Source organism: Mustelus asterias, chromosome 5 (assembly GCF_964213995.1).
Source record: "Mustelus asterias chromosome 5, sMusAst1.hap1.1, whole genome shotgun sequence".
Lineage (NCBI taxonomy): Eukaryota > Metazoa > Chordata > Chondrichthyes > Carcharhiniformes > Triakidae > Mustelus > Mustelus asterias.
Genome location: NC_135805.1, coordinates 104,946,618 through 104,963,089, shown reverse-complemented (window position 1 = coordinate 104,963,089; position 16,472 = coordinate 104,946,618). Strand labels below are relative to the sequence as shown.

At 44.4% G+C, this 16,472-nt stretch overlaps 1 protein-coding gene across 1 annotated transcript in view; it reads right to left on the bottom strand.

Annotated features, from left to right (window-relative positions):
- Positions 1-15,821, bottom strand: part of LOC144494010 (protein disulfide-isomerase A6-like) — a 41,193-nt gene extending 25,372 nt beyond the window's left edge. Inside the window, exons 1-6 of the mRNA XM_078213585.1 lie at positions 15,705-15,821; positions 6,915-6,981; positions 6,656-6,800; positions 6,499-6,556; positions 6,281-6,407; positions 6,044-6,150 (exon numbers count right to left, since the gene is read on the bottom strand). Of these exons, the coding sequence (XP_078069711.1) occupies positions 6,044-6,150; positions 6,281-6,407; positions 6,499-6,556; positions 6,656-6,800; positions 6,915-6,981; positions 15,705-15,821 (621 nt within the window). The remainder of the gene's footprint in view (positions 1-6,043; positions 6,151-6,280; positions 6,408-6,498; positions 6,557-6,655; positions 6,801-6,914; positions 6,982-15,704) is intronic.
- Positions 15,822-16,472: the final 651 nt, after the last annotated feature.

Below are 16,472 nucleotides of genomic sequence, written 5' to 3'. Positions count from 1 at the left end.
TACACATTCTCCCAACTTTCCTGGTTGCTTCACTGCTCCAGTCTGTAGGAGTTGCCACTTTCTTGATTACTTCCTTCTTTTTCAGCTCTTCAATGTTGATTTTAGGTGTAGTTAGAGGACATTTGGAGCTCTTCTTGGCAGATGCCGAATTGGTCTTACATTCCCATCTAATTCTAGATGACATTCTCCAGATAAAGATCATAATCCTGTAAACATACTCCTCTAGGATCTGTTCTGCAGTCAACGGTTTAATGTGCGGTGACACGTTGTTATTCTCTGGCACATTTAGCATTGTAAGAGTTTTAACAACACCAGGTTAAAGTCCAACAGGTTTATTTGGTAGCAAATACCATTAGCTTTCGGAGCACTGCTCCTTCGTCAGATGGAGTGGAAATCTGCTCTCAAACAGGGCACAGAGACACAAAATCAAGTTACAGAATACTGATTAGAATGCGAATCCCTACAACCAACCAGGTCTTAAAGATACAGACAATGTGAGTGGAGGGAGCATTAAGCACAGGTTAAAGAGATGTGTATTGTCTCCAGACAGGACAGCCAGTGAGATTCTGCAAGTCCAGGCGGCAAGCTGTGGGGGTTACTGATAGTGTGACATAAATCCAACATCCCGGTTTAGGCCATTCTCATGTGTGCGGAACTTGGCTATCAGTTTCTGCTCAGCGACTCTGCGCTGTCGTGTGTCATGAAGGCCGCCTTGGAGAATGCTTACCCGAAGATCAGAGGCTGAATGCCCGTGACCGCTGAAGTGCTCCCCCACAGGATGAGAACAGTCTTGCCTGGTGATTGTCGAGCGGTGTTCATTCATCCGTTGTCGTAGCGTCTGCATGGTTCCCCAATGTACCATGCCTCGGGACATCCTTTCCTGCAGCGTATCAGGTAGACAACGTTGGCCGAGTTGCAAGAGTAGGTACCGTGTACCTGGTAGATGGTGTTCTCACGTGAGATGATGGCATCCGTGTCGATGATCCGACACGTCTTGCAGAGATTGCTGTGGCAGGGTTGTGTGGTGTCGTGGTCACTGTTCTCCTGAAGGCTGGGTAGCTGCTGCGGACAATGGTCTGTATGAGGTTGTGCGGTTGTTTCAAGGCAAGAAGTGGGGGTGTGGGGATGGCCTTGGCAAGATGTTCGTCTTCATCAATGACATGTTGAAGGGTCCGGAGGAGATGCCGTAGCTTCTCCGCTCCGGGGAAGTACTGGACGACGAAGGGTACTCTGTCCACCGTGTCCTGTGTTTGTCTTCTGAGGAGGTCGGTGCAGTTTTTCGCTGTGGCGCGTCGGAACTGTCAATCGATGAGTCGAGCGCCATATCCTGTTCTTATGAGGGCATCTTTCAGCGTCTGGAGGTGTCTGTTGCGATCCTCCTCATCCTGTGTATACGGAGGGCTTGTCCGTAGGGGATGGCTTCTTTAACGTGTTTAGGGTGGAAGCTGGAGAAGTGGAGCATCGTGAGGTTATCCGTGGGCTTGCGGTACAGTGAGGTGCTGAGGTGACCGTCCTTAATGGAGATGCGTGTGTCCAAGAATGCAACCAATTCCGGAGAGTAGTCCATGGTGAGTCTGATGGTGGGATGGAACTTGTTGATGTCATCATATAGTTGTTTCAGTGATTGCTCACCATGACTCCAAAGGAAGAAAATGTAATCGATGTATCTAGTGTATAGCATCGGTTGAAGGTCCTGTGTGGTGAAGAAGTCTTGTTCGAACCTGTGCATGAAGGTGTTGGCATATTGAGGTGCGAATTTGGTCCCCATGGCTGTTCCGTGTGTCTGGATGAAGAACTGGTTGTTGAAGGTGAAGACATTGTGGTCCAGGATGAAGCGGATGAGTTGTAAAATTGCATCTGGAAACTGGCAGTTGATGGCGTTGAGTACTGAGGCCGTTGCAGAAATGCCATCACCGTGGGGGATGCTGGTGTAGAGTGCCGAGACATCCATTGTGACGAGGAGTGCTCCTGGTTCAACTGCTCCATGTGCGTTGAGTTTCTGTCGGAAGTCCGTAGTGACGCGACAAAAGCTGGGGGTTCTTTGTACAATGGGTTTCAAGATGCCCTCGACATAGCCGGAGAGGTTCTCGCACAGGGTCCCATTGCCCAATACGATGGGACGGCTGGGTGTGTTTGCCTTGTGTATCTTCGGGAGGCAGTAGAGATCTCCAACGCGGGGAGTACATGGGATGAGAGCACGGAGGGGGCTTTGAAGGTCCGGATCAAAGGTCTTGATCAGAGTGTTGAGTTGACGGGTGTGTCCTTTGGTTGGATCTGTGGGTAACTGTCTGTAGTGTTCCTCGTTGTTCACTTGTCGGTACACTTCTTTGCAGTAATCCGTTCTGTTCAGTATGACGATGCCCCCTCCTTTGTCTGCTGGTTTGATGACAATGTTGCGGTTGGTCTTGAGAGCGTGGATGGCATTGCGTTGTGCTTGGGTGATGTTCGGTGCTGTCTTGTGAGTGCGGCTGATGAATTTGGTGTTGACGCACCTCCTGAAGGCTTGGGCATACATGTCAAGTCGAGGGCAGCAGCCTTCCGGAGGAGTCCAATTCGACTCTTTCCTCTTCGGTTGCACTGCGGATCTCTCTGTCGGCTGTTCCGGTTCATTGGCTGTCTCATTGTGTTCGATGTTGGCCTCTTGGGGTTTGTGGAAGAACTCCTGCAGCCTCATTCGCCTGATGAATTCCTCTGTGTCTGCTGCGAGACTGATGGGATCTATTTTGGTGGTGGGGCAAAAATTGAGCCCTCGGCTGAGAACTTCGATTTCATCTGGTTGAAGTGTGTAGTCCAACAAGTTGACAATGGACTTCCCTGCAGTGGTACTGTTTTCTCCTGTGGTACCGGGTGAAGCTTGGTTGCTGCTGGTGGTGATGCCGAGTTTCTCAAGTTTCCTGTTCTTGGTGTGCATGTAGATGGTGTAGTTCCTTTGTCTCGTCCGCTTGGCAGAGTTTTGCAGCTGGTCTGCGCCTGAGCACAAGTTGAGAACATGGATTCTATCTTGGTTTCCAGGTTGCGGCGTTTGCTGTAGAGCTGGTGTATGAGGTGGTTGAGGAGGGTGAGAGAGGTGCGACGGAAACGTCTCTCTGCTCCGATGAGGAGGATCACAACAGACACCTCCAGACGCTGAAAGATGCCCTCATAAGAACAGGATATGGCGCTCGACTCGTCGATCGACAGTTCCAATGCGCCACAGCGAAAACCGCACCAACCTCCTCAGAAGACAAACACGGGACACGGTGGACAGAGTACCCTTCGTCATCCAGTACTTCCCCGGAGTGGAGAAGCTACGACATCTCCTCCGGACCCTTCAACATGTCATTGATGAAGACGAACATCTCGCCAAGGCCATCCCCATACCCCCACTTCTTGCCTTCAAACAACCGCACAACCTCAAACAGACCATTGTCTGCAGCAAATTCAGGAGAACAGTGACCACGACATCACACAACCCTGCCACAGCAACCTCTGCAAGACGTGTCGGATCATCGACACGGATGCCATCATCTCACGTGAGAACACCATCTACCAGGTACACGGTACCTACTCTTGCAACTCGGCCAACGTTGTCTACCTGATACAAAGAACAAAGAACAATACAGCACAGGAACAGGCCCTTCGGCCCTCCAAGCCCGCGCCGCTCCCCGGTTCAGGATTGAATCCTGAATCCAGGATCCCCGCCCAACTTTCCAGCCTATCTACATCCTAATATCCTATCCACCGAGCTGGCCCTCACAGCTACGATGCTTTGTTCATCACAACCTATTAACTCACCCCCACCCCCCCATTCCAGACCATGTGATCTCCAGGGAGAGGCGAAAACCCAGAGTGAAAACCCCAGGGCCAATATGGGGAAAAAAAATCTGGGAAATTCCTCTCTGACCCCCTGACGCGATCGAAACGAGTCCAGGAGATCACACTGGCCATGATCAGAAAATACTTCCCAACCCTATTCATTTCCACTTCTGCTTTACGAACACCATCTGAATTCCCTGCCCCCGAGACAGGTTCCCAACTATCCGCAGTCTCGCTCTGTACTGGCACCAGCAAGATGATCATAGAATGAAGCCTTGAAACGAGAAACAAAGAACAATTAGCCCGCGCCGCTCCCTAGTCCAAACTAGACCACTCTTTTGTATCCCTCCATTCCCACTCCGTTCATATAGCTGTCTAGATAAGTCTTAAACGTTCCCAGTGTGTCCGCCTCCACCACCTTGCCCGGCAACACATTCCAGGCCCCCACGACCCTCTGTGTAAAATATGTCCTTCTGATATCTGTGTTAAACCTCCCCCCCTTCACCTTGAACCTATGACCCCTCGTGAACGTCACCACCGACCCGGGGAAAGGCTTCCCACCGTTCACCCTATCTATGCCTTTCATAATTTTATACACCTCTATTAAGTCTCCCCTCATCCTCCGTCTTTCCAAGGAGAACAACCCCAGTTTCCCCAATCTCTCCTCATAACCAAGCCCCTCCATACCAGGCAACATCCTGGTAAACCTCCTCTGTACTCTCTTACACTGCAGGAAAGGGTGTCCCGAGGCATGGTACATTGGGGGAACCATGCAGACGCTACGACAACGGATGAATGAACACCGCTCGACAATCACCAGGCAAGACTGTTCTCTTCCTGTGGGGGAGCACTTCAGCGGTCACGGACATTCAGCCTCTGATCTTCGGGTAAGCGTTCTCCAAGGCGGCCTTCACGACACATGACAGCGCAGAGTCGCTGAGCAGAAACTGATAGCCAAGTTCCGCACACATGAGAATGGCCTAAACCGGGATGTTGGATTTATGTCACACTATCAGTAACCCCCACAGCTTGCCTCTTGGACTTGCAGAATCTCACTGGCTGTCCTATCTGGAGACAATACACATCTCTTTAACCTGTGCTTAATGCTCCCTCCACACACATTGTCTGTATCTTTAAGACCTGGTTGGCTGTAGGGATTCGCATTCTAATCAGTATTCTGTAACTTGATTTTGTGTCTCTGTGCCCTGTTTGAGAGCAGATTTCCACTCCATCTGACGAAGGAGCAGTGCTCCGAATGCTAATGGTATTTGCTACCAAATAAACCTGTTGGACTTTAACCTGGTGTTGTTAAAACTCTTACTGTGTTTACCCCAGTCCAACGCCGGCATCTCCACATCACATTTAGCATTACCAGCCCAAGCTTTAGAATTGCTCCCAGTGAGATGGGTGACTGTTGTGTACATGTATGATCTGGGACCACATGATTGGGAAGATAAGCCAATGAAGATGTTGGCTATGGTTAGGTAGATGAGAATTAAATTCAGCAAGTGCTGAACAGTGGGCAACAGCTGCAGGAGTCAACTGTGCTGAAAGCTGCAAACAAGTTAAGTCTGCGAAGAAGGGATAGTTTACGATGCCACAGTAATATAAAATGCCATTTGTAGCTTTAATAAAAGCCATTTTGGTTCTGTGGCAGGCTGAAATCTGATTGAAGGGATTCAAACATATAGTTCCGGGAAAGACTGACCTGCATTTGGGAAGACAACATATTCAAGGGCTTTGGAGAAGGAAACCTCTCAGCAGGTCACCCCTCACACAGAAAGAAGGTCTGGCCTGTTCAATCTCCCTGATAACTTATTTCTTGCTCTTTCTTCAGTGCATCTCTGTTATTTTCACAACATGGAAATCAGAATTGTGCACAGCCATGGGTCTTTACATGTTTAATCTAACTTGCATGCTTAGAAATTCTATCCCCCATGTGCATTGTTTTTTTAATGGCTTTTAGTTGTGACTAATTCTAGTCATCTAAATATTTGTGCCCCTGAGCTCCTTTGTTCCTCTTCCAATTCAGACCCATTTTCAAAGGGTACATGGCACATGTATAATTCCTACCTCACCTTGTCACTCACATTTTCTTCACAGGAAATACATATAGCACTGTAGTGTTCAAGAGCACATTTAACATTAACATTGATGATTTAAAATAAAGTTTTCTCTTAAGAGACTTATTTTGGATGAAAATACAAATTTCCATAGGCATAAATTATCAAAATATATATTTTTTTACCTGTCCTCTTATTCCACATTGACTACTTTGTTCAATTAGTCTCTCCTTTACTATGAACCGTATGGAATTAAGGACTCCATTGGTAATGGCTGCACTTGACCTTCCACCTGAGTAATCAAGTTATATAATAGGCATTTTTAAACTGAACCACTTTTTTTCTTTAAAAGTCTGCCAAAATTCATATTCATGACAAAGTATCAAAATGTCAACCATTGTAAAGAGAGAATAATTGTATACCATAATATTTTTCTGGCTTTTTTTTATTAGGCCCAAAGAACTTGATAGTGGGAAATTCTTCTATTTCATACTGATGTCCTATCGATGCATATTTGGTCACATCTATTGCACCAACTTTAACAATACCCTGTTCATAATGAGAAACATTTAATAGACAGGTTTAATCATAAATTAACGTATCAAGGAAAGAAAATAACTGAAGTGACAAAATCCCTTACCTTCAAAGCAGTAGCTACATTATTCCACTCTGAAACAAACTGCTCACAATGTTCACACCTGCAACGTAAAGAAGTTAGCAGCTACTGAACAATGGATTTTAAGTTACAATAACACTAACAGCAAAGTACAATGCCAAAGAAGAAATAACTTACTTACCAATGGACATAGAATTTTACTAGCCAAAGTTTTTCACTTTCAATAACTTGAGAATTGAAATTTATTGAAGTTAATTTTATTACATTACTTGATGAGTAGAATGCATTTACAGTCAAAATGCACATGCAGGCTACAATACCTGAAATTAGAAAATATTAGACAAACATTTCAATATTCACAGACAATCTGTGCTTACTTTTATTTTCAGTTACCTTGCAGTTGAAAAGTACAGTTCAAATCAGTAGCTAATAAATGTTACTTAGATATCCTGTACATTCTGAAATGTCACTAATGTCCTCAATTTTGTTCTGCAATTCCACTTGCTTCTAATGATCAATTATTTACAAAATGTCAGAAAAAATATATTTTTGTTTTATTATTTTTCATATAGGATTGAACAACACATTTTTAATATATTCAACAGTTCATCATTTGATTAAATAAGAGTCTTGGAACAGGTGAAAGTATTGGCCTCAATTGATTTAGTCTGGTGAGTGCACAGCAGGGTCATTTGCTACACTTATTGCAAATGATGGATGCACAGATTTCAATGTGGATAAATATGATCAGAAGAATAAGGAGACAATTCATTAATTGAAAGGTGCAAGTGTGGATGGTGTACAGTGTTATGAATATCTACTATTATGTTTTAGGAATAGAACTTTAGTTTGGGAGTTGAAGTTTATAAATGGATGATAAATGTTCCATAAATAAACCCAGGTTGAGAAGTTGATAAGCAGATCTAGAATAATTGCAATTCAAAGGATGGCCTGATGAGGTCAAAGTTAGAATTTGGAAAACACCAGAGAATGTGTGACCTCTTTCTAAGTTTCTTATTGGAAACAGGATGTCTACAGCTGTCTCAATAAGAGGTTTAAATTATTTATATGGTTTGCCAGAACAAGGGGAAGGTTTCGGGTTTTTACCTGTTCAATTTCTCAGAAAGTAATTGGAATCAGCTTGGGAGCAATTTTGAGACAAGCAGAGTGAGAGAGAGTGGGAATCTTCCAATAGTAGAAAACCAGTAGAAGAGAGCTCTCAGATATCAAGGGCATTTCTGATTTGGGGTCACAAAGCTAAAATGACTCCACTTTAAGCACCATATTTCAGCTGGAGAATCCACAAATGGGAGGAGTTTCAGGAGTGTTGGAAGGTTGAACAGATGCTCAAGGAAGGATCCCAATAAATATCATACTTCAGAAAATAGCAAAAACATGGAGCAGAATCAAAGTGAATTCCTGGGAACTGTGGCGCATCTTGGTTTGATCCCAGGAGAAGTGTAGGAATCCTCAATATCCTGTAAAGTATATAGGAACTCTTGGATGGAAATAAAAGTAGAACATAAAGGATTTTCTGGTTGTGCCCAGCCTGAGACCAGAAATTCCTGCCCATGGTCAATGGACCTTAAAATGGTCCGTCAAATTTGCCGTCCTGCCTGCGATGATTCCTGCAGTGGTGGAGCTAGAAAATTTATCATAAAGTGTTTGGTTGAGATTTTCATGTTTAAAGAACAAATGTTTATGAAACTTTGTGCTAAATTTGTAGCGCTTGCTTTAACACTTGTACAGTAAAAGTTGTTTTGTTTAAAACATAAAATCTTGTAGTGCAATTCTTTTAGCTAATAACTGGGAGTTGAATTTCTTTAAAAAAAATATGTTCTCTACTGAGATCGTAACAAGAACAACAAAAAGATTTTGGAGCACAGATACATCAATTACTAAATGTTTGTGCTACATGCTAATAAGGCATTAAAAATATCAAATCAAGCACTTGGCTTTATTGCTAGAATCATAGAATGAATCATAGAATCCCTACATTTCGGCCCATCGAACAAAAACCCCGCCTAGGTCCTATCCCTGAATCCCCACATACCCCACTAGTCCCCCGGCACTAAGGAGCAATTTAGCATGGCCAATTAACCTAACCCGCACATCTTGGGACTGTGGGAGCACCTGGAGGAACCCACGCAGACATGGGGAAAATGTGCAAACTCCACATAGACACTCACCCGAGGCTGGAATTGAACCTGGGTCCCTAGCGCTGTGAGACAGCAGTGCTAACCATTGTGCCACCATGCTGCCTGCAAGCAGGATATAATTGAAAATTATAGTAGTTATGCTAAACCTATGTTAGACCTTGATTAGACCACACTTAAAAAGAATATAGTATGCAATTCTGATCAATATATTATCAATAGGATATAGAGGAAAGGGTGTCGAAGAGATTTACAAGGACGACATCTAAAATATATGGGCAAACATAACAGGAAACAAGGACAGGCTGGGCCCCTACTCATTTGAAAAAATGGTAAGCAAGGGTTGACCTAATAGAGGTTTTTAAAATTTCCAATGGTATTAATAGAGTGCATATCGAATGTTTCCCCTTGTGGGAAATAGCATAACTAGAGGCCATCAATATAGAATCGTCACCAAGAAATCTAATATGGAACTCAGAAGAATTAACCTAAAAAATGATAAGAATGTCGATCATGCTCCCACAAGGAGTGGTTGAAACAAATAGTACAGATGCACTTAAGGGGAAATCAGACAAGTATATGGGGGGGGAAAGTGAACAGCTGATTACAGTAACATACATAGATGAGAAAAAATGGGAGGAGACTCGATCTGAGCATAAAAAGACAAGGCATGATTGGCCAAATAGCCTGTTTCTGTGTTGTACATCATGTATATTAAGTAGAACATATAATGACTGACTGGAAGATGAAATGGCTGCTCACAGAAAGTGACTATGACCAACATGATAGCCTGCATTTTCTGCTTTTGTTTCTCCACAATATTTACCGGACCTTCACCCAGTTTAACAACTGCCCAGTTTATCACACATCCCAAATTCCATTATTACTGCCTATTTGCACATAGAGCCAATTGTCCCGACAATGCAGTGGATGTTTTGTATTGCTAAGTTCTGGTGAAGAATGTGCAAAGCCAAACAGGAATCCTGAAACTTGGCAGAATTATTGTTCTGGATTTTTTTGCTACATATTCTGATAGTCATCAGCATATTGGTGGGAGAAGAAAATTGGGCAGGATGAGCTCACATCAGATACCCATCTATAAAACTAGCACAGGATATTTTCCTTCCAGGGAAATTGAGGATCTGATTAAAATGAAAAGGGAGGCGTACGTTAAGTACAGGGAACTGAAAACAGATGGAGCTCTGGAGGAATACAGAGAGAGTAGGAAAGATCTCAAACGGGGAGTCAGAAGGGCAAAAAGAGGTCACGAGATGTTCTTGGCAGGCAGGATTAAGGAGAATCCTAAGGCATTCTATTCATACGTTAGGAACAAAAGAGTTGTCAGGGAGAAAATCGGACCTCTCGGGGACAAAGGAGGGGAATTATGCTTAGAACCCAAGGGAATAGGGGAGATCCTAAATGAATACTTTGCATCGGTATTCACGAAGGAGAGGGGCGTGTTAACCGGGAGTGTCTCGGAGGGAGGTGTTGACCCGTTAGAGAAAATCTCCATTACAAGAGAGGAAGTGTTAGGTTTTTTAGGGAACATTAAAACTGACAAAGCCCCAGGACCTGATGGCATCTATCCTCGACTGCTCAGGGAGACGAGAGGTGAAATTGCTGGGTCTCTGACGGAAATCTTTGTCGCTTCTTTGGACACGGGTGAGGTCCCTGAGGATTGGAGGATAGCGAATGTGGTCCCGTTGTTTAAGAAGGGTAGCAGGGATAACCCAGGAAATTATAGGCCGGTGAGCTTGACGTCCGTGGTAGGGAAGTTGTTGGAGAGGATTCTTAGAGACAGGATGTATGTGCATTTAGAACGGAACAATCTCATTAGTGACAGACAGCATGGTTTTGTAAGAGGGAGGTCGTGCCTTACAAATTTGGTGGAGTTTTTTGAGGAAGTGACAAAAACGGTTGATGAAGGAAGGGCCGTGGATGTCGTCTATATGGATTTCAGTAAGGCATTTGACAAAGTCCCACATGGCAGGTTGGTTAAGAAGGTTAAGGCTCATGGGATACAAGGAGAAGTGGCTAGATGGGTGGAGAACTGGCTTGGCCATAGGAGACAGAGGGTAGTGGTCGAAGGGTCTTTTTCCGGCTGGAGGTCTGTGACCAGTGGTGTTCCGCAGGGCTCTGTACTGGGACCTCTGCTATTTGTGATATATATAAATGATTTGGAAGAAGGTGTAACTGGTGTAATCAGCAAGTTTGCGGATGACACGAAGATGGCTGGAATTGCGCATAGCGAAGAGCATTGTCGGGCAATACAGCAGGATATAGATAGGCTGGAAAATTGGGCGGAGAGGTGGCAGATGGAGTTTAATCCGGATAAATGCGAAGTGATGCATTTTGGAAGAAATAATGTAGGGAGGAGTTATACAATAAATGGCAGAGTCATCAGGAGTATAGAAACACAGAGGGACCTAGGTGTGCAAGTCCACAAATCCTTGAAGGTGGCAACACAGGTGGAGAAGGTGGTGAAGAAGGCATATGGTATGCTTGCCTTTATAGGACGGGGTATAGAGTATAAAAGCTGGAGTCTGATGATGCAGCTGTATAGAACGCTGGTTAGGCCACATTTAGAGTACTGCGTCCAGTTCTGGTCGCCGCACTACCAGAAGGACGTGGAGGCATTGGAGAGAGTGCAGAGAAGGTTTACCAGGATGTTGCCTGGTATGGAGGGTCTTAGCTATGAGGAGAGATTGGGTAGACTGGGGTTGTTCTCCTTGGAAAGACGGAGAATGAGGGGAGATCTAATAGAGGTATACAAGATTATGAAGGGTATAGATAGGGTGAACAGTGGGAAGCTTTTTCCCAGGTCGGAGGTGACGATCACGAGGGGTCACGGGCTCAAGCTGAGAGGGGCGAAGTATAACTCGGACATCAGAGGGACGTTTTTTTACACAGAGGGTGGTGGGGGCCTGGAATGCGCTGCCAAGTAGGGTGGTGGAGGCAGGCACGCTGACATCGTTTAAGACTTACCTGGATAGTCACATGAGCAGCCTGGGAATGGAGGGATACAAACGATTGGTCTAGTTGGACCAAGGAGCGGCACAGGCTTGGAGGGCCGAAGGGCCTGTTTCCTGTGCTGTACTGTTCTTTGTAATGGTCCTCACAGTCAGGGATCACAGTTGCTTGGGTTTTTATTATTTCCCTTGAATACATGGCTAGGAAAATCTACAGCAGTACCTCAGGTAAAACCCGTTTTTGGGTGAGGTATTGCCAGCAGCTGCCGTAGGAAGCTAAAGGTTTTTAAAGGGAGGGGACCTTGTTGTACCCATCATTCCTCCTTTGCCCTCCCCCCTTCTGAAGTATGACTTTAGGTGCATTGACCCGAACAGGCGCCGGAGTGTGGCGACTAGGGGAATTTCACAGTAACTTCATTGCAGTGTTAATGTAAGCCTTACTTGTGACTAAAAAATAAACTTTAACTTTAACGTTTAACTTTAACGTTTAACTTTTAACTCATTAAAATTTCACTAAAACATTCTTTCAAAAATCTCTAGGATACTTCTGGTACACTGCTGGAAATATATGCCAAGTCTAACAGTCAATGAGAGACAGGAATGTATTTTTTTCTAATTCATTCACTTATGCGTTATTGGCCAGGCCAGCAATTATTGCCCATCCCTAATGGCTCTTGGGAATATATAGCTAAATTGTTGATAAATTCAAGGGGTCTGGAAAGAGTACAAAAGGAAAAACTGTTCCTGTTGGAGGAAAGATGGAGAATTAGAGGACACCAATTTGTGATTGGCAGAAGTAGTAATGACGACATAAGAAAAAGCTTTTTCTAATGCAGTGTGTGGTTAGTATCTGGAATGCACTCCCTGGAGAGCGTGGTGGACGCAAATTCAATTGTGGCTTCCAAAGAGAACTTGACAATTATGAGGGGACACAAAACAAGGGGCTATGGAAACAAGGCAGGGGAATGGGACTAGTCAAGTTGTACTTCCAGTAAGCTAGCACAGACATAATGGACTGAATGGCCTCCTCCGGTGCTATGACCATTTTAGGTTGTTCAGAGAAGGTGCTGCAACTGCACAAGGGAGGGTGGAAGAGACAGAGCTAACCTCCATGGCAGACTGTTTAAAATCTGCTACTAATTTGGCAACAGGCCATTCAGCCAGGCTTGCACAACTTCCATCTCAAGGAAGCAAATTTGCCAGTTAAAATAGGCACAGCTCCCTTGCATCCGTGGGCCATTAAGACAATGCAGCAGGAGCATAGGAACATAGGAAATAAGGACATAGGAACAGGAGTTGGCTGTTCAGCCCTTTGAGCCCCACCATTCAATAAGATCATGCTGATCTGTGGCCTAACTCCATGTACCGGCTCTAGGCCCATATACCTTGGTACCACTGTTCAATAAAAAAATGTCTATCTCAGACTTAAACCTAACAATTGAACAAGCATCCACTGCCATTTGAGGATGAGAGTTCGAAACCTCCACCATTCTCTGCGTGCAGAAGTGTTTTCTAACATCCCTCTGAATGGTTTGGTCCTAATTTTAAGATTACGGCCCCAAGTTCTAGAACTTTCAACTATTGGAAACAGTTTATCCCTATCCACCCTGTCCTTCCCTGTAAGTATTTTGTAGACTTCTATCAGATCACCTTTCAACTTTCTGAATTGGAGAGAATAAAGGCCTAATTTGTCTAATCCCTCCATGTAACTTAACCCCTGAAGTCCAGGTATCATTCTTGTAAACCTGTGTTGAACTCCCTTAAGGGTCAAAACATCCTTTCTACGATGTGATGCCCATGGTACTGTAAGTGGGGTCTAACTAAGGTTTTGTACAACTGCAGCATAACATCTGCATCCCTAAACTCATGCAGCCTAAGGAAAGGTTCCCTGTCACAAGTCAAGGCTAAAGAGGAGAACATGCGAGTAATCAAACAGTTACTTTAATTACATCATGACCCAAGGCAAATTATTTGCAAACTACATAGATAATAACACGCAGTGATACACTTGGTGATCAAGGTGATGTGGTACAATGTGCACCTCTTGTCATCTTAAAGGAGGTGAAGGCAGGACACCTATGTCCATGGCTCAGGTGCTTTGAGGTCCATGGCGCTAGATCCCATCATACAGGGATCCATTCAGGCCTGTCCTGCGACTGCACCATCTGCATTTCTGCGGGGCAGCCACGGTCACTGGGACTTGTACCATAGGTGCTCCCTCTGTCAGAGGTTTATTTTTATTAATTCATGTGATGTGAGCATTGCTGGCTAGACCACAATGCCCCCCATAATTAGCCTCAAGAAGGTGGTGGTCTTAGACATCTCAGTCCCTTTGTTATAGGTACATTCACAGTGCTGTTAGGGAGAAAGTTCCAGGATTTTGACCCAGAGACAGTGAAGAAACAGCAATATATTTCCAAGTAAGATGGTAAGTGAATTGGAAGTGAACTTCAAATTGATGATTTTTCCAGATGTCTGCTGCTCTTGTCCGTGATGATAGTGGTCAAGTGTATGGAAGGTGCAGTCTAAAGAGCCTTGGTGAGTTTCTGCAGTCCATCCTGTAGATGATACACACTGCTCGAACTGCGCATCAGTGATGAAGAGAGTGAATGTTTGTGGGAGGGATGCCAGTGGGCTGATTTGTCCTGGATGGTGTCAAGCTTCTTGAGTGTTGTTGGAGCAGCATTCATTTAGGCAAGTGCAGAGTATGCCAATACACTCCTTACATGTGTTTTTTACATGGTGGGCAGGATTTAAGGAGTCAGGAATTGAATTGCATGCTCAGGATTCCTAACATCTGACCTGCTATTGTAGCCACAACATTTATATGGCGAGTCCAGCTCAGTTTCTAGTCAATGGTAACCCTCCCCCCTAAGAGTTTAGCGGGGAATTCAGTGATGACAACGCCAAAGAGATTCTCTCTTGTTGGAGATGGGTTTTTTTGGCACGAATGTCATTTGCTGCTTGTCTGCCCAAGGCCTGGATGTTGTCCAGGTCTTGCTGCATTTGGACATGGACAGCTCAAATTGCAAATGGTGCTGAAGAATTTCACTCCTGACCTTATGGCGGAAAAAAGATCATATTCTAAGTGTCGAATTCACGTAAAAACTGGAGTAAATCCCACTTGTTTTTTTCAGTGGGATTTTCAAACTGAATCTCCTACACTCTGTGCATCTGAGAGTGCCCTAGCATGAATCATGCTAAAAATCAGTGGACGGGGCCTATTTCTGATGGTGAGGCCTGCAGCATAGCATGAGTGGATCATTGCGCATGCACCAATCTGTTAGCGCTGAGATTGGCGCAGGCGCAATAGCCCTGCACTGTCAGCCTCCCGATTGCTGCTCTCCCACTTCCCCCTCCCCCCACCCCCTGGATGTGTCTGGATCAGCTCTGACCATCCCCCCCCCGCCTTCTCCACAGTCCCATCTCCCCAACATCCCCCCACATCCAGCAGCCCTAATCTGTCGCCCTATTGATTTTATTCTCTCTCCACAGATGCTGTCAGACCTGCTGAGATTTTCCAGCATTTTCTGTTTTTGTTTCAGATTCCAGCACCCACAGTATTTTGCCTTTATCTTACTTTCATCCTAAGTCCTTTATTATGATTCAAAGTTTCTGTAGTTTTTTTTACCAGGAGAAGCAGGTTTAATATTGGCTTCTTCTGTCCAAGCAGTTTGTTCTTTTGCTGAGTAAAATCAACTTTATCTGGTTTAAGAACTCAATTTAAGGCTACTTTGATGATCAGCTAAAACGTTTGATACTTTTTTAATCAACTTATCCAATTTTCTAATTTTTACTTTCCCATTCATAGAATTTTTTCATAGAATTTTTCATAGAATCCCTCCAGTGCAGAAGGAGGCTATTCGGCCCATTGAATCTGCACCGACCACAATCCCACCCAGGCCCTATTCCTGTAACCCCTCATATTTACCCGGTTAATCCCCCAACACTAGGGTTAATTTAGCATGGCCAATCAACCTAACCTGCACATCTTTGGACTGTGGGAGAAAACCGGAGTACCCGGCGGAAATCCACGCAGACACGGGGAGAATGTGCAAACTCCACACAGTTTGGATCCCTGGCGCTGTGAGGCAGCAATGCTAACCACTGTGCCACCAATCAGTACGAGCATTGTCTCATCATTTCCAGCAAGAGCAACTATATCTTTATTTTGAAGTTTTAATTTTAGTTCAAGAACATGTATGCTTCCTAATAGCTCCATGGTATTAGTTACAGCAGGCTTCCAATCTTAAAGTACTACCTTCCTTTATTCCATGAGCTTTGAGTGCTGCCGTTATCTGCTTTGACCCCTGTTGTTTAGGTTCTGCCTGCCTGTTTAATTTGACTCACAACACCAGGTTAAAGTCCAACAGATTTATTTGGTAGCACAAGCTTTCGGAGTGTCACTCCTTCTTCAGGTGAGTGAGGAGTTGTGTTCACAAACAGAGCATATATAGACACAAACTCAATTTACAAGATACTGGTTGGAATGCGAGTCTTCACAAGTAATCAAGTCTTAAAGGTACAGAGAATGTGAGTGGAGAGAGGGTTAGGCACAGGTTAAAGAAGTGTGTATTGTCTCCAGCCAGGACAGTTAGTGAGCTTTTGCAAGCCCAGGCAAGTCATGAGGGCCACAGATAGCGTGACCTGAACCCAAGATCTATACAATAGGTACAATACCAGAAATTAGACCACATTTTAACTAAATATTAAGTCTTGGAATGGTTAAATAACCTTCAATAATGCCCTAAATCAATACATTCTTAAATAGTATGCCTTCTGCAGGGAATTTCCCGTCATCTACCACCATCAGCGATTGAGTTAACCTCGTATCTCTAGGAATATTAATTTTTTGCATGCTTCACTGGACAAA